Below are 18636 nucleotides of genomic sequence, written 5' to 3' on the forward strand. Positions count from 1 at the left end.
CGGCTTTGTCTGATTATACTGCGTTCAGCGCACGCTACAGGTGATCGTAATCCACCTGCACTACAACGCGCTACGTCGCTGAAGTTGGCTTCTGGATTGTAATTCAAGGAGTGATTCTGAGCTGTTGAGAGTTCAACCATTATCAGCTGCGAGGACAGGATGGGGAAATGTCTAATCACAAAAGCAGCATCTGCCCTTTTTTCTTCCCGCTGCTGGAACATTGACGGCAGCAGCCTGTGTGTTCCCCGTGCTCCGTTCCCCGTGTAGTTATAGCAGTTACCCAGAATCTCCTGTTTGAAGCGAAGGTGCCAGGCCAAGCATACAAAGCAGGTGAACCGCTCCATGTCTGCCCTTATATCCTCCAACACTGACTCGAGCATCGCTAAACAAAATACCTGTCGGCCGTTCAAACTTGTCAGCGGTCCGTGTGGTTCGAGTTTCACCAGATGATGCTGGAGGAGGATTGTAGTTTACTGCTGATGTTGTTTGACAGTATTTCAAGGGCCGAGCCTGTGTGTTCATAGCTGATACGGGACGCAGGAGACTGTTGCCATTTCTTTAGCCTCAAAAATGTCCTTGAAACCCTAACTTAAGTGCAGAGGAGTTGATTCAAGATTAAAAATAAAGTTAAACTTCCAGCTGTTCAGTGTAGCACAACTTCCACGTCAAGTCCTATCACTCAAACGCAGCTGCTACGTTCCTTTTGAGCTGACAAGAGCAGGCCGTCGTGTGTATAAGTACTACTCCAAGTTGTACGCCAGTTCTGAAAACAAGCTGACGTCAAAGAGTCGTCGTGTCGTAGTACTATTTTTATTACAGGGACATCAAATGGATGGAAAAAGCTATATGGCAGGAGAAGAGGGGGGGGGGGGGCAGCTCACAGAGAGGAATGGAGAGGGACAGTGGGGAATAAAGATGCAAGGAGATGAGGGAGGACACCTGATGCGATAGGTGAGCACTGCTGCGCATTATAACATTGGAGATGAGAGCACTTCACACATCTCGCTCTGTTCACCTGAGAGACACTCTCGCAGGGCTCCTCGCCATCTGCTTGGTGGAAAATCACCCACTAGTTGTGTGCAAGTGTGTAAGACATAGAGATACTAAGCGGGTGTTGTCAGCAGGATAAGGAGGCCAGCTGCTTTCATCCTTTTTACATCATCTCACCTCAGAGACGTGGACCCGGTAGGGCCACATGTCTGCTCTCTGGCTCTCAGCCTCGCACCAAAGGCGCCGTTCATTTAGTGGAGCAGAGGAACATGAGATGAGACGCGACAGTCAAATTCCCTTCGCCCGGCGCCCCTCTCCTATCTCCGCTTTCATTAAAACAGCATAATGGGACTGATCCTCTCCTCGTCATCGAACTCTGATTACGGTTCCTCTGTTGACGGGGTGATGGATAGCCTGAGCAGGGGGCAGCGAGAGTGATCATTTTGGACTCGCAGACAAATCAGTCTGGTAATTAGCCGTTAGCATCCTTGCCATGTGCGCATACTGTAGCTTTCCCTTCACGCAGACCAGACTTAATTAGACTAGATTAGCTTCAACATCAGAATACAGATTAATCTGGCGTGGAAGCTACTACGATAATGGACCCGTCTCACTCCTGCCGCCTGCTCTCATTTCAGGAGCCTGCTTTCTCGCCGCAGACACGGGAAAGCATTCACAGGGAAATTTGGATTCGCTGTCGGTCACGTCAGAGGGTTGAACTAGACAAATGAATGTACAGTATTTACATACACAGACTATCAGCATCTCTGTGGGGGCTGTGCTCAGACGCACTAACTGCTCACATGCTAATGTTGGCAGGTAGTCTGTTCATATTGTAGATCTGAGATACATAAGGTACAGGATATAGAATATGTAAAATTACCAACACATCATCCAACAACTATGAATGCCAGATGGTAAATGCAGTAAATATGTGCAGATTTACATCATGAATTAATACAATCTGATATGGTAACTGTTTATCTATTCATGTTTCAGTCTGAACCCTGGTCCAGACATCCACATATTGTGTTCAGATGATAGATAGTTTTTTATGATGGGCTATGTATGTGTAAGGGATTTACTATGCCTCTGTAGCAATGTAGAACTGAAGTTCTACCTCATCCACCAGCGTGAAGCATTGTGTGTCAGCATTACAGTACCCTGTGACCACCACTACCCACCCACACACATCATAAACAAAATGGTGCAGTACAGTTTGTGCCTAAATGGGTCAGAGCAAAGAATATATCAAACATGTGCATAATATTTGGTTCCTGTGATGCTCATGACCTCTTTTTGTCTGTCTTTGCTTTTCTTTCCTTTTCTTCTACTCCTTATGTCACACAGTCTGCCTTCATCGTCTTTCCAGATGAAGAGCTCTCAAAAGGGGGCTTAGCCACAAAAGGGATAAAGGCTCAGGGATCATTCACAAATTACTCATTAATTCTTGCTCTGAGGTGAATTTATCAGCATCTGTGGAGTTAAAATGGTGATTGGCTTTTATTCTACGGTTCGGTCGGAAAAAACAAAGGCTATCTGATATGAATCACAGCGAATAAAGAGACAAGAGAAAGAATGTGAAGAAAAAAAATGTGATAAGATGGACCAAAGGTGACTAAGTTGAAGAAGACTGAAGGAGGAAAGAAGAGGCGATGATCAGGTGAGGATAGACGGCGGCGGGAGGATAGATTGGGGTCAAAGCAGTAAAATGTGAGGAGGAGTGACGGAGGGAACGGGGCATGTCTGTGGTCACGTATGTTGAATTGATAACTTGTGCCTGTGTGTGTGTGTGTGTGTGTGTGTGTGTGTGTGTGTGTGTGTGTGTGTGTGTGTGTGTGTGTGTGTGTGTGTGTGTGTGTGTGTGTGCGAGAGAGTAAAAGAGAGGTGGTGACAAAGGGAACAGCTTCGAGGCTTCAAGGGCAAATGAGAAACGACGTTTGCCAGAGAAGGAGTATTTTCCCTCGTTTAGGGCAGATGGTGCGCGACTCCCTGGAAGATTACATTAGCTTAGTTATCGTCGCCTTGACAGAACTGCTTGTGATCGTTAGGAGATTGTGTGTTAGAAGATGCAGATGAGGAGACGCCCGCGTTTGTATCGATACTCCACCTGCAGCTTGTGTAGGAGAAGCTTTCGTTGCAGCTTCCTGCTTCTTTGTCCTCGCGTTCACCAAATGGAATAAACCAATTTCTGAGGCCTTGGATGTGGCCAATCACTCCCACAATCTCAGCTTTGAATTAGGAGAGAAAGTACAAAAATCTTTTCTTCTGCAGTAATCTATTTTCTGCGTCGGAATATTAAATCGACAACAACGGCGTCAGTGAAGACAATCAAAAGATAAACGATATTTCCAGATATCAGAAGCTGCAAGTAAATGAGTTGATTTGTTTTGGTGACATTTCAACATTGACAAAAGAAAAGTTGGATTTAACGAGGAGCAACTTTGCCAACATTTCACTTGCTCCTGTGCACTTCATGAGGGGCGGTTTCAATGGCAACCACGTGTAGATTGACAGTGAGACCCTACCACTCATACTGACAGTCCTTTTTGATGTGCATGTGTGTGAAGGATGACGAGGGTGAGTGTCTAAATGTCATTCCAATTACCGACCCCGGAATAATGCCTTTAATAAACCTCCGAGAGCCTCATTAGACTTATCATGGGAGCCGATAGCCGATAGGGGCAGCTATACACCAGTCAATCTGGTGGTAATAATGGTATTGCATGCCTTTTTACATGAGGACACACACTCACACCGACTCACTCTGAGGCGATCCAACATAGTTGAAATTGAGTTCTCTGAGAAGCCTCTTCAGCCGGCGAGGTGCCTCTAAGCCTCCGCAGTGAGGGTAAGGTTCATTATTGACCTGCGATTGGCTGCTGTACAGTGCTGTCAAGATACAATAAGCAGTGCTTGTTGAATTTGGGCTGTGCGCCGTATCCTCCAGGGACCGTCAAGAAAAAAAAATCTGCACGCCTCAACATTATATTTTGCAGCGCTTTCTTCCTGGAGATGCTACTTTGACAGTAACAGCGGCAACAAGGGTTTCAGGTCTGTGTTACTGTAGGTAAGTTGCCAGGCAACAATGGTGTGCGATGGGTTAGTGCACTCACGTTTCTGTAGCCCAAGTGCTTTCTCTACTTAAATACAACCGTATTAATATGCAAAGATATCACATTAATTACCCAGATAAGCAATTTATTACCTGCAGTACAATAGCGATGACTGGCGGTAGGATTTGTATTAATATGAGTGACTGTAGTAAGTGGGTAGTGCTCATTTGTTTTTCATATGGTGGCTTTCCACACCTATGACCCAGAGTCACACTCAGGTGCCCCCGTTGATTACACCTTTAAGTCCGGCTCAAGGTGAGAGAGGAGCCTGTCTCCCCTGACTCTGCCTCATTGGCCGGTGAGCACAGGGAGCATCGCGCCGAAGCCAGCGCGAGCCCCGTATAAACCAAAACAGCCGTCACACGCGCTGACTGAAACGTTTATTCTTTTTGACGGTTAGAGATTGTGTAGAGAATCGGCCAGCTGGGTGCTTAATCAGCGGGTGGGCTGCTTTTACGGTTCCTTAAGGTTGAAACGATGCGCTGAAGTCTTCATATATTGCGCCTCGTGCGTTAGATGTTTAATAACTTAGCATCTAGACAATCTACTAACAGAAAGGTGACGTGGTTCTTATTAATTGAATTATATAGAAACAGACCATAGAGCTCACCATTTATCTGACGCTGTCTCAAACGTCTCATCAGACGAAGGGAAAGTCATCAATTTCAGCCCGTGCACCAAGAAGCTAGTGTTGAGCTACAGTGGGTAAACATTGCTATTCATTGTTATTCATAGGTATATCTCAGTAAAAGCAGCAGGAAAAGGAATGCGACTGTCAGGAGTGGATCTGTGTAAACCTCCAAACAGCACATTGCTCTTTTCTGTCACATTCAGACTTTAAAGGATGCCCTTCAAGTCTCACTTAAGCTTCAAGTCTTAAAGAAAGCTGTCAAAATATTATATTTGCCTCGTGTAACAACGGTGCAAATAAAATAATTGGGACTCGTCCAATTTGTCTTGAGAAAATGCCAGATCCTGGGCCTGTTTTCAAATCCCAAAACACCTCCACCTGAATAAAACGGTCCACAGTGCATCAATGGTTGCTTTGAATAATATGGCTGCCTGTCAGAGGAACTGTCAATGTACTGGAAGCACTTGGGGTTTGGCGCTGACTCACACTGTAGCATTACTACTCTCTCCACACTTGCTGCCTGCCCTCTGCCCTACACTTAGTAAGGCTAATAAAATTTACGGTGAAGCCAGGCAACTACACTTCCCCAATCTATAACAAACAGGAAAAGGTGGTGGAGGTCATTCACTTCTCATAAGTCCTGTGCAAATGAAACCTGGAATAATAATTTGCTCTGGTTAACAACTTTAATGAGCTTACCTCTAACGGTTCCAAGGCTCTTGTCTCGTGCCGCAGCATGTTTCTAAAGAACCTATCTGCGTATTAGCATACAGAGTTTCATTAGATTAAGTTGAATGATTACGGTGAAAGAAAATCGCAGGGGTTTCACTGTCAGGGAAATGCTTGATAGTAATTGAATGTGATTAAACTAGTTATTATCATCATTAGCCACCTGTACAGGTCTTTGTGGATGACACAGCCAATCAAAAACCTATCTCATCTCCATGGAAACATGGGGCTTTTGTCTCCTTTGCAATCAGTATTTTTAAATAAGAGCGATGTCAGTAACGGGAACCAAAACACAACAACAATTCATCACAGCAGCCCGTGGCCAAGCAGGCAGCCTCATCATAACAGCAAGCCAGTGTCAGGAGCCGTTCTGTTTAGGAAGCGCCTGCTTTGTCTGAGCTTTAATTATCAGCCGCATCAGCAGCAAATCTGAACTACTCCGAGCTCTGTCACAGAGCCACATGTGTTAAAGTTGTGCGCATGTTTGCAGAATGTTGAAAGTGAGCCAGACGTGTTAGCAGCCGTTGTTGTGATCAGCAGTAGTGTGGTTGACTCGTGTGTCGTACGGGTCCGTGCTGCATGACAAACTGTATCAGCCCCGAGGCAGCATCATGTGATGGGCCTGCCAAGTCTGACTAGGAAATGACACTCCACTTAATTTGCTGGGAGGATGATGAACAATGTTGAGCCGCCGCAGCTGTGTGTTCAACACCGCATGGCACAGTCAGACATCCTGTCGGCGTGGATTAAAAAGTCACCGGCTGTGATGGGCAAAGTTGTCACCCTTTGGGCTGGAGTTTGGAAGAGGGGTATTTTTATTTTTTATGGCTAAGGTCAGGGACACGGGGGGGTGACATCTGCAGGGGGACGTCACCAGAAAAGATTAGATGGTTTTCATTGACAATAAAACGGTAGGTCTGCTCTAAGGATTTAAAAAAGGCAAATAATCACCTAAACGTTTTATATTAATTGAATTTTTTCCAATTATACTCCAATTCTCTCCTCCATCTCTGTCATAGAGGGAAACACAAAGATCCCCAGCAATTGTTTCTCTACCAGATTTCTATCTTTTGTTTCGCTTTCTGTTGCACTCAAGAGGAACCTATTCATCATATCAGTGTGACACATGCTCATTTGTGACTTAGCACAACGAGCCACTCGTGATACAATCTTCTGTCAGCCTTCATCCAGACACGTAGAAATGTACTGACTACCCAAAGGATGGGTGGCCAGGCTTGAGTAACACACACTGTTAGAGCATCTAGTCGGCATCTGGACGATCGTGCTGCAGCTTCCTGTCATAACCCAACAACTCTGTCTTTATTTGCTCTCTTCATCCACTGTTTTCTACTATTTCTGCAGGATGTGCTGATCCAATAACCGAGGAACTAATTTACTATAGTTTTATTAGTCGTCACTCTTACAAACATAATCCCCGCTTTTGTCACAGTGCCTAATACTTCCTCAGGTCACTGTTCCACCGTCCACAGTTCTGGTTTGCATTTAATTTGCATTATCCCAGTTGAATGGTAGCCTCTTTAAATATATAACTTCCCTCTGTAGGCCACAGATAAGGGCAACGAGCGACAGCCTTCTCTGGGATGTGAGCCGCCAACGCCACAAGGTGCTGCATTAAAATCCAGAAAAAGTGCGAACGCATTCTCAGCTAACTTGATTTATTATCTTCAGAAAGTATAATAAGTTTTGAAACTCGCTGTGGCGCTGCACATAATGGGACAGACCTCAAGAGTCTGTGGCAGCAGGTTTGAAACGCTAACGTCAGCGTGTTGACGTGCTGCCACCCTGCTTCTGTAGAGGTCTGGCTTCAACGCTTAACATTGTCCTGCTTAAGCTGAGGTTGATGAAACATATCGGTTCGGCCAAAAGTGGTGAACGTCAATATTACTCATGCATTAATTTATTTGTTTACATTTTGCCGTACGTAATGTACGTCTCCCTTTTCTTGAGACGCAGCATTCACTTTAGTCAAATGATGCTGCTGTACTGATCATCATAAAATGAGTCATGTTCCTAATACCGTAGCCTCACAGTCACAGTTCAGAGAGGCACCAGAGATGCCGTTTAAATTCAGACCCAGTGACTCACTAAAGACCAGATGAAACCCGAAGAATTACTGCTGGCATCCGAACAGAGTCGCTGACGTGTCTCTAGACAGTTTTCATCAATTTATATATTTGTGGTGGGGTTAAACTAACATGTGCATTGCTGTTGTTTCCAGGAAATGTCAAAGTAGGTGACATGGAACAATACAGGCAGCAATCAATGTAAATGCTTTAATAGAAACGTATTAACCTTTAAAAGTCACCGTCTATATGCCAACCTACAAATATCTAACTTCTTGCCTCTGAGTTTATTGGTTCTATTGGTTTTGGATTTAAGCCTGGAAGCATTTTGAACCTTCGATTATCTGTGCAAGCTTTAAAGGCATGTAATCGCTCCTATCTCTGTGACTATGCTGCTCCGTGTGTCGCAGGCATTGACTGCGGCCGCTCCCTCGTCTCAAGTCATAGCTGTTGTCCAGAACAATAGCTCTTAGGTAGTTTTACTGCAATATCACTTGTCCCACGAGTGCCGGAGTGGATGTTGTGCTGCTGTTGCCGCCGTCCGCGCTCTCTGTTTCACCAACATCCATTAAAAACTGAAAATACAGCCACTTGTTGAAGCCGTGGTGCTAAGAATGAATCCAACAAAAAGGATGCAGCTGGCAAAGAGCCTCACCAAATAAAATCAACGCGGTACCAGTGAATCATCCTATTCAGCATCACCAAATGTTTTAGTTTGGGTTGTATATCGTCATCCTGCACAAATTCATAAATAATGCCCTTTTATATGTTTTTCATCTTTGTCTGGATGTTTTTTTATTTTCCTACAACTCAGGCTCATTCCTCCTGCTCTTCTATGGTTTTCGTTTGATTTTTAAAGATGAGACATTTTTAACGTGTGTACGTGTGTGCGTCTACCTTCCATGACGTAGACCAGTGAGCCCACGTCGCCCTCCTTAATGATACAGCTGTCCTTCCCATACTCCACAGGGTACATGCAGTCCACGATCTCCTGGATCTGCGATAACTCCAGGTTCTTCATGAAGTCGTTGTCCAGGATGGCCTCCTTGATCAGATCCTTAGACCTGAAGAAAAGGTAGAAACTGAATTAGGCCAATACATTACACATGCTGAGCTGAAAATCAAAAACTGGTGATTTTGAACTGAAAAAATACGTAATGGGATAAAATCCAGTAGATGATGCTGACCAGTTCAAAAGGCAGGCATGGGGTATATTTCTAAGGCAATTAAAGTGTTATTCGTGCTGCAGCAGCTTTTCAGAAAATATATCCCAATTTTCAGAGATGTCAAGGTGAAACCTTTCATTTCCTCTACATGGTGAAACAAGCCAATAGATAGTGAAGCCCATGCCTAATGGAGGCATATTGTTTCCATGTAGGGGTGTCTAGCCAAAGCCAAATAGGCATTCAGACTGCGGAGACCTTTGGAAATTCCACTGCTGAGTATTTCTGCAAGCAGAGGAGATAATATAATAATTTCTAAAGCTAATGTGCAGAAGTCAAGGTGCAGCTTCTGGTGCAGGTGAAAGAGGCCTTTGTCAGGCAGGCTAAAAGGAGAACAGGGATAAATGGAATTAGTCAATGCTTTAAAAGAGGACATTATGTCAAAGTATCATTTATATCAATACATATTAGATTCTGTTTATGCACCACTGGCGGAGGAGAAACATTTGTGTATAAACGCCCCCCGTGTGTTGACAACAGGTGGACAAAGACCAGACGCCGTGAGCTCGGACGGCGTCAAAGCGAGCATCGGTCTCATTCTCTGACACCAGGGAGGCGGCGGGAGGCGGGGGGAGGCGGCGGGAGGCAGCGCGAGAGGAGTCCGAGGCGGAGCGGGTCCCGAGCAGTGAGTCAAGAGCACTTATTTGTCGAAGCAAGTCATCGCCAGAGCCCGAGTTGCGTGGCCGGATTTGACAGCGTGTCGGCTGATGAATGAGGCTAATAACATGTATCCGGGAGGAAGTGAGAGGGGAGGCGTTTCTCCCTTAATTCATCCCCTCTGTCCACTGCCGTTAGGGTTCACAGGGGAAACGTCTCCCGCCTCCTTGTGCTCCATGCCCTTTTCAGAAACTGATTTCCAGGTGCATTGCTGACGCTGATCACCTGAGGATCTTATAGCTGAAAGGGCAAATAACCTGGCGGGCCCTTTATGAGGCAGTGCTCCCACCCCACGCTGGCTCCTCTGCCCTCCTGCCAGCCTGCAGCAGAGACGCACACAAGGACGGCGCAGACGCACAAACATTACAACTCCAACATCCGCCGTGATGTAATGTCAGACGTGACCCAGCGACGCGTTTTTATGTACTGTACTGAGCAGTGTGTTTTTCAAACGTGCTCCGTGAACTCCTGCATGTTTTATGACGAGTGCTTTACTTCTCCAGCTTGTGCATACAGTACATATATAAGTCTTGACGCACTTAACAACAACAACAGTGTAGCTCCTTCAGATTAAAAACTGCCAAGGTTGTGAAAGACCTGAGTGTAAAATATTATAAGAAACCACTAGAATAAGCTATTTACAGTATAAGTGCACAGTGTTTACACTATCAGTTAAACGATGGTGTTAACTGCAAATAGTTTGACAAAATATCTGGGATATTGTTTTATAATGTGAGGTTTCATTGCCTCCTGTCTGACAACAGTGACACTTGAAAAGTCATAATCTGTTCTTATTCACTGAAAGTTACTTAATCAAGCAAGAGCAACAAAGAGAAGTCCTTTTTTCTAGGGCATCTCTACATCTGGACTGGTCCAATAGTCGCAATCATGTCCTTTTGTTGGACAGTTTTACAAATAGAGATACAGATCAGGAAAATAACAGAGACGACGGGTTGTTGTGTTAACAATCATCAGAGCCTCTGGGTTTTCAGTGGTTTGATAAACCGGGGAAGGCGCAGCTGTTAACTCTCAACAGAGCAACCAGGACCATCCAGATGTTCCCTCGTAGATATTTTTATTCTGCCCTTGAGAGTCGCAACAAGCCGCCGCTGCAAATTGAAAGGCGCCTGAGATGTTGCACCTATTTTAAAATTCCCATTTCCACGTCATCGTCCTCGTTCCTCCCACGCCCTGCTCCGGTTCTCAGCCGGCGATCATTTGCATTCCGTTGTGACATGTCTCCTTCCACTTTAGGTAATAAACCTTAGAGGTGTGAAGTGCTGGGTTTTAGACAGCAATTATGTCTGCAGAGCCTGCGATTCTTCAACATTAGCGTGATTTGTGTGCTGCGTTCGCAGACGTTATGTGTTATTAAGTAAACTAACATCAACAAGTCGAAAATCCCTTGTTTTTCCAAACTTGACCTCCCGTCCTCCGGAAATGTGCCTCATTGACCCGGTTTCTGTTACATTTACACTCCTGAGACTTGCAGCCGTTTCATCCCTCCTCGGACCCCCCTGACTCCAGCCCCTGATGGCAGCGTCCTCCAGCACAGACCCTTACAAAAACATCTGCCTTCCTACCCTTTGTGAGGATGATATATTTGCCTTCATCCACTAGTGAAGTTTGTGCCTGAGTACTTGGGTCTTCCTTAAAAGGAGAAAATATGCTCTTTTACAAGGAAAAGATGAGGGGTGGCAAAAAGCGGGAGAGGCGAACAGAAATACGAGGCAGAACGGGGGGAGACGGATGGATGGCGTATGTGTAAAGAATGCCTGTAAAGAAGATAAAGTGGGTGAGAATGAAAGAAAAACAGAAACATTAGGCCAAGTCCAACACACATTATCAGTACGCTGCAGTATCCCAACTATAACAATCTAATGGAGCTGTTTTTATCCCCCATGTGCTGTACAAGGAAGAACAAAACTATTTAGGTTTAAATGACTGCGAATCTAGTGAAGATGTAGAAACTCATAAAAAATAATGCAAAACTAATAAGGGAACACATCCCAAACACGCTCAAGTCATCTGCATTCAACAGGGGACTGTCTGTTATTTTTACAAGCTCATTAAAATAGAGTCATAGAACAAAATATTCTGTGCTACATGGAGATTGCGAAACGGCCGGGCTGATGCTCAGCTGGAGCATAAAGCTGCTGAAGTTCAAAGAATATTTTGGTAAAGGATGTTTTTTTAAGGTTCTTTTTCATGCAGTGAAACGTCACTGGTCAAGATGTGACCAGTGACGTGTGTGAGGAGCTGACGTGACGGACTTCCCGCGCTGTCTTGATCTCACCCAAAGCCTCTTTGTTGAATCTCTAAATGGACACAGGCACGAACTTAAAAGCTTTACGGATGATTAGCATAATGGAGCGGTCACTCTGTTGTGTAGCGCTCATCGGCCATTCCCGGCCGGAGTCCACGCTCCCCCCTGATTTATGGCGGCGAGACAGCGAAGGGGGAAAAAGCACAGGAAGCGGTTCTTTCACAGGAAACTGTTTGCTCTCTGTTTTCCAAAATAACTGACAGGCATAAGAAAGACTAATGGGCTTCTACTCAGATAAATGACCTTGTTTTGCTTTTTTTAGCGTGTACCATGAAATCCTTAGAGCTTTGTCTTCCTGCGTGTCAACAGAATAGTGACATTCATATCTGACACATTTGATCCATCTGTCCGCTGCTTTTCCCCTTAGGCAATAAACACTAACGTGAGGATGGAGGCGTTTAATGGATGAGCGTCTAGATAAAATATCAATAATTTAAATTGCATTACTAATTTGCTTAAATTAAGTGTCTTAACCAACTCAGTGCCAATGAGAGTAGAGATTCCCCAGGTCCACAAGGGGGTAAAGCCTCTGCTTCGCTACAATAACACAACCTTTACATTCATACCCAACAGCCACCTGAATTATTTCACAGCGGAGAGCGATCTGACTGCCAGTTTCAGTTTAGGAGCCAGAACTGATGTCCTGTGTGTGTGTGTGTGTGTGTGTGTGTGTGTGTGTGTGTGTGTGTGTGTGTGTGTGTGTGTGTGTGTGTGTGTGTGTGTGTGTGTGTGTGAGAGAGAGAGAGAGAGAGAGACTCGTCCTAGACAAATGTAAACATGTACAGAGATCCTGTTAAGACTGCCTGTCACAGAACCACAGCTTGTGTAAAATAGACGTTGGTACATTAAGCAGAACTGCCACCAGCACCTCTCTCAACCTGTGACTCACTGTCACTGGATGACATTTCATTTTCTCCCTCACGTTTGCCTGTGATCACTTATTGACATCCAGGCTTTTATCAGCGCTCCAATCCTAATCTCATTGATAACAGTCACTAATGACATTTTCTGAATTTCCTCACCTTCATATGTAAAGGTATTCTGTCACGTGTGTGTGTGTGTGTGTGTGTGTGTGTGTGTGTGTGTGTGTGTGTGTGTGTGTGTGTGTTGGGGGGAGAGAGAGGGGGCACCATCTTATCCCTACGTGCTACAGGTGCCATACCTGCTGTACCGCACGTAACATTACGCGCAGCTCTTAGACCGATCACAAACGATGCATGAACTCGCACTGGAGCGAAATGTTGCGTTTTTTAACAGAAAATCGCGTGTCGCGTTATGAGGCAGTAATCCGAACACCTACTGTGGGCTTTTGGGGTAGAAAGGTAGCGTGACATGGCTAAGATCCTGGATGTCGAAGGCGGTGGGTTCGGCCGAGATCGCCTGCCGCTTCGTCCGCTGCTGCTCGTGCAGCTCGTTCTGCTTGTGGACCTGCTGGGTTGCCGGTTTGATCACGGAGCGGTATTTGTCCAGCTCGTTCTGCAGCCTCTGTATGAGCTCGTCCTTCTGGTCGAGCTCCAGCTCCAGCTCGTCGATGAGCGCGTCCCGCTGGCGCAGCTCCTCGATCTTCTCCTGCAGCGCGTACTGGAGGTCGCGCAGGGTGCCCATTGCGGCTGCAGGCGACGGGAGACTTCCAGTAAGTTTATCGACGGCTGTGCGGTCCAGTATTTATCCTCGCTCCTCTGCCACGCTGCCCATAAACTTTATCCGGCATCAACAGCTTCGGGGGATGCCGAGTCCTCGCCGCTCGCCGCCACGAGCGGATGCGGGGAATTTACGCGGAGGTTTGTTCGGGGGGTCGTCACGATTGCTTAGGTGAGCCCGTAAAACGTCTCCGGCACGACCACAAAGTTTGCCCCCCTCTCTTCCTGCCTCCCCCTCGCTCGCTCTCTCTCTCTCCCTCGCTCGCTCGCTCGCTCGCTCGCTCCCTCCCCCGCCCTCCCTCGGCGGTGTGACAGCAGAGGACCGTCCTCCCCCGAGTGCGTCAGGCTGCGACCCGGAGCGCGCGCGCGGAGAAGGGCGCCCACAGGAACCCGTGGCACGGTGCAGTCTGCCACTCCACGGAGCGCGCGCGTCTCACATGAATAATGGACTTGGGAAGAAAGCTACTGTTCGCAGATGCGTGTCCTCATGCGAAGTCACCCTGAGGCAGCGGTTACAAATAGATGAGCGCCCTAATGGACGTTGAAGGTGATGGGAAGTTAATGAATGAAAGGACCCGAATGCAACTTTTATAAATAGATAGGCAGATCCGCTTATTTCATCTTTAGGCATTAATAAAGTTCATTTCACTGTTCATTCTCTATCTCTAGCCAAACAATGTCTGTGGGCACAATAAATCTGCTTTTCCCTAAATCCTCTTAATTTCTTTTTTGACAGACTCCATAATGGAACAAGTTAGCGCTAAAGATAAACAGTGATCATTTTACAGGTTGTCAAATAACAGCAGCGGACATAAAAATACCAAAGCTGCTGAGGCTCATGACTCTCCACAGCGGCCGCATTCTCCATCTAATCCTGTGTTGTCTGGACTCTGAGCGCCGCTCGTGTCTGTCGACGTTGTCCCAGTGAGTCATTGGAAGCTCACACTCAGCTTCACGCGCCGTGGACGCAACCAGGATAATGCAGCCAAGGGCGACGCGAAAGGGCGAGAAGTAAGTGATGCTCGGACAGTTATCACGGTGCCGGGAGGTTGGGGAGTCACGTGCTGACAGCGAGGACGGAACCGGGATGCGCTTCAGCCGTGATGTGTGCGTGGCGCTAGAAAGCAGCGTTTTCCTGGCAAACAAAAGCATGTAAACAATGCTGGAGATGTGACAGGTGGCCTCATAACAGATCACAGCTGCCCCCTGGTGGCGCGTTACGGCATCGAATCGAGATCTGATGAGCGCGTGGAGGAAACCGGGGGGTTCTGAGTGTGTAATGAAACAGTTCTGTTGCTGCAGATACTGAGATTCACAGCAGTCCTATGTGCGATATGTGATTCAGAACCTCCAGTTAAACCAGTCAGCAGCTCCAACCAGCTTCATCACGGTGACTGCAAAACTGCAAAAGCAGCTTCTGTGAGAGTTTGAATGGAACGAGTGAATGAAGCGACTGTGGAGATTCGCTTCGTTAATAAAGCGCCAGTCACGAAGCTCATCTCATCTCATCAGGAAAGGAGCTCGAGGTTCACGCTGGTCCCGGTCCAGCGTGGCATCCTAAACATCCCCCCACCGTCCTTCAAAGCACCTCTGCGCTTTAAATTTCACCTCTCCAACCATCCAGCTCAGCCCCTTTCCTATGCGGATCAATAGAGAGCGTATCCCGTGCTCCGTGCTGCGGTAATCCGATGAGCTGGGCGGGCCGTGCTAATGGGGGTCACAGCGTCTCCGACCCCGCTGGGGCCCGCGGGCGCCGGCGGTGCAGGTAGACGCCCTGCGGTGCCGCTGGGGGCGCTGACGTCACTTCCTGTGTCCCTGCGCACAGGTCAGCATCTCTGTCTACCGAAGGTCAGGGTGACGGCCAAACCTGGGACACTGGTGTTGCAGCAGAGATGGCAGTTCTTTAGCCAGTCAGTGATTCTATGACCCAAGATCATGCTTGACCACCATACTTCATTGTCACCCACTCACAAAAATAATGAGCAGTCCTGTTTGCAATTTATTAACGCAAATGAGGATTGTTAATTGTCTCGTCACTTTAATTAGATGAACCCCTTTGTTTGCAGCATTAATTGAGTGCAAAGGGCGATTCGTGCACATCTCAGTACTGAAATCTGTCATTTCCTCAGTTTGTTGAACTAATAGATGAAGACGACAGGGAGCCCAACGGTTTATAAATGGCCGAGATGAGCTAAAAGCAATAACCCAACATTCAGGTCCAGGCCAAACGTGCAACTCGCCAAATCAGCAATCAAATTCAAACTGTGAAGCTAAAACGAGCACCTAGAGGTGATGAAGGAAGCATATGGTCAAACAAAGCGTTTTCTAATGGAGTATTAAATATCCTCAGACATGCACTTCGGGTCCTCAGCGTCCAGCTACTAAAAGCCAATAATGCATCGCACTTCCTCCTGTCTGCGTCCCGTGGGAGCGCCGTGATGGATCTGATCAATTAGGAGCTCTTTCTGAAGCTCGCCCTGGAGCTGCGTCATCGGCCTCAAGAATGAAAGTGCTCGTCCATTCATGGCAGCCGCGTCCGTCTCCCATTTAGAAAAAGAGCCGTGGACCAAAAGTAGCAAAAAGGGCGCGACAGCTGCGTGGAGACGGGTCACGCGCGGGCCACGACGCGCGCGTCTCCAAGTAGACGGACGCACGAACGTGAAATAGTTGTTGTTGAGCTTCTCAACGCATGCGAACACGTAGAGTGTGTGGGTTTACAGAACACAGAGACATTTTGCGGCGGGGCACCGGGCTGACACGGAGCAGCGCGGCAGCAGCCCCCGCTGGAAGCAGCTCTTACCAGTCGGACTTGGCGTATTTCCGAAACGCCTGCCTGGACAGGTCCTGGTGCGTCTGCGGCTCCGCGGAGATGCCCTGCGCCCTGCGCGTCCGCGGTCCGATAAGTTGCGCGCTGGGCAGGACGGACTGGCATTTGTGCAGCTTCCTCTTCAGCTCTTGAATCTCGTCGTCCCTGTCCGCCAGCCGCCGCTCCAGGTCCCGGATCCTCTCCTCCTTCAGCAGCAGGATCTTGGCAAAGTCGTCGTCCAGGTCGCTCATGGTGAAATCCGCGTGAAACTTTGCCGCGATTCTCCCCTCCGCGAGACGGACGCGACGACAAACTCCCGGTTCCTCTCACGCGGCTTCGGGAGCGGACGCGAATCCCCCCCCCCCCCCCCCCCCCCCCCCCGCGAGCCCCCACCCCGCTCTTTAAACGCGCGCAGGATGATGATGCTCCGCGGACGCTCTTCACTGCCCACTTGTTTATTTCAGCAGGGGGGAAAAAAAGAGCAAAACGGCGGCCGACGGAGCCGCGCTACGCCGCCCCGCGGAGCCCTGCGGGGAGCCGCCGATGATCCCTCATTGAGAAACCAATTACAGGAGCTCTTCCTCTCCGCGCACGCGGGCAGGTCGTGAAACTCGGCACTAAAGAGCCGAGACAACTCCTGTAGCTCAGCGCCGCTCGCCGCAGAGGAAGGCCGGCGCTACTGCCGCCGTCAGATATGCGTTACCACCTCTGTGCTCAGCCCAAAAGGCACCGCGTTGAAGCCTAACCCGCTTAAAAAAAACTGTTATCCCGCACAAGTACTGGCTCGGACGGACAGAACTCTGGACTGTTTGCACGGGCACGTTTTCTAACATGAACTTCAAGTATTCTCCCTAAAAGGCAAATGGCCCCAAACGCCGGCCCCGATCTCATCTTTCACTGTCGTTACAGAGATGTCTGTTGTTTCGAAAGTTTTACAATGATTCTACTCATTTTCTAAAGTTAATAGTTTGAGCACCAAATGATCATATGAAACTATGATTAGGAGCTCAAACTAAAAAAATCAAAGTTTGTCTACAAAGTATAGTTTATGAAAAAACTGCTAATTGGAAGTATAAAGATTAATAATGCATGTATCATGTATAATCATAAATATAGGTTCATTATAGAACAGCTCCAGAGTTTATTATCTCTGTGATTAGAGGACTCATAATTACACATTCTGCGTTCATCACTTTCATCCCCAATATGCCGAGCGCACTGAGGAGACGTCGGTAATAGATCATCACTTCTCTCTCTGTAATATGAATCTCCAAACGCAGCCACTCCGTATCTATGCACCCTTTTTCATTCTGCTGCCTAAATCTGTTTCAACTCAATGGATTCATTGAGGGAAGGGAAAAAAAATGGAGCTCAAGGGCGCTAGGGGGATGTTTCATTAAGATTCGAGGTTAAAAATAGAGCGAACGGATCTTTGCTTTGCTGCTGTAGTTCGACATTTCGCACCCTTGTATACGGCTTGACTTCTTATTATTCCGAGCAGCTCTCATTGGGCTCGAGATGAATGCGCATTGCTGGAGAGCGCGGCCGTATAGGTTTTATAACACATTATCTGACATTTCCTTTCTCCCCTAATCCTGCCGCCTCTCGGAGGATATCATCATGATCATCATCTCCCATGCGAGACGCGTAATAACCTGCCCGACTCTCGCCGGCTCCGCGGCTGCACCCGAGTACGTTACAGTACGCGTTACGTGGCGATCCTGGGCGACAAAGTGAATGCGAGCGGCATTCAAAGACGAGGCGAGGACGGCGGTCGTGCCGTTATCGAAGTGGGAAACAGTGATCGATTAATTATGTATGCAGCAGACACTGTGCTCATTATAACGGCAGTAAATGAAGTGTCACCTTCAGTGACCCTGTCCATGTCCTCCCAGGATACTGTTGCACAGAAAAGCACCGCTGACATCTTATTCAATAAGAGGGCACTTGTGCGTTTGGACAAAAAACATTCACAACTCAGTTTTCCTTTAAAGAGTCTTTGATCTTGACTTATTACCATACACACAGCCAATACATCAGCACCCTGACTGTACTGGCATCACGTCTCCACAGAATGAGTAACGCTCCACCACCAGCTCCACGTTCTGTTGTGTGAGCACCACAGGGCCCCCCCCTCGGACCCCGTGGGTCGGAGACAGATGCCCAGTCGGGCGCCCAGAGAGAGTCGCTCCCACGGCGCAGGGGCCGCCCCCGATCCGTCTCTGCCGTCCTTGTCAACCCCTCCAGGCAGAGCGAAGCTGGTGCCCTCCCGTCGGCCCCGGGGAGAGATCAGTTACGGTGAGAGAGAGAGCTGTGCCGACGTCAGTCACTGCTTTCCTGCAATACCCTCGCACACTCGGAAGACACACGGCAATATCCTCGGGTAAATCTGCGTCTGCCCAGACATATGCTTGCACATCACTATCACCCACGC

General features: G+C 47.6%; 1 protein-coding gene across 2 annotated transcripts in view; it reads right to left on the minus strand.

The window, feature by feature from the left end:
* Positions 1–16542, minus strand: part of LOC114870401 (cGMP-dependent protein kinase 1) — a 57506-nt gene extending 40964 nt beyond the window's left edge. The window contains exons 1-2 of one of the 2 annotated variants that reach the window (XM_029174934.3): positions 16197–16542; positions 8448–8614 (exon numbers count right to left, since the gene is read on the minus strand). In XM_029174934.3, the coding sequence (XP_029030767.1) occupies positions 8448–8614; positions 16197–16453 (424 nt within the window). In that variant the 5' untranslated portion in view covers positions 16454–16542. Of the gene's footprint in view, positions 1–8447; positions 8615–13056; positions 13655–16196 lie in introns of those variants that run through there. The other variant, XM_029174933.3, reaches the window with a different exon arrangement.
* Positions 16543–18636: the final 2094 nt, after the last annotated feature.

Source organism: Betta splendens, chromosome 15 (genome assembly GCF_900634795.4).
Source record: "Betta splendens chromosome 15, fBetSpl5.4, whole genome shotgun sequence".
In the NCBI taxonomy this organism is placed as follows: domain Eukaryota; kingdom Metazoa; phylum Chordata; class Actinopteri; order Anabantiformes; family Osphronemidae; genus Betta; species Betta splendens.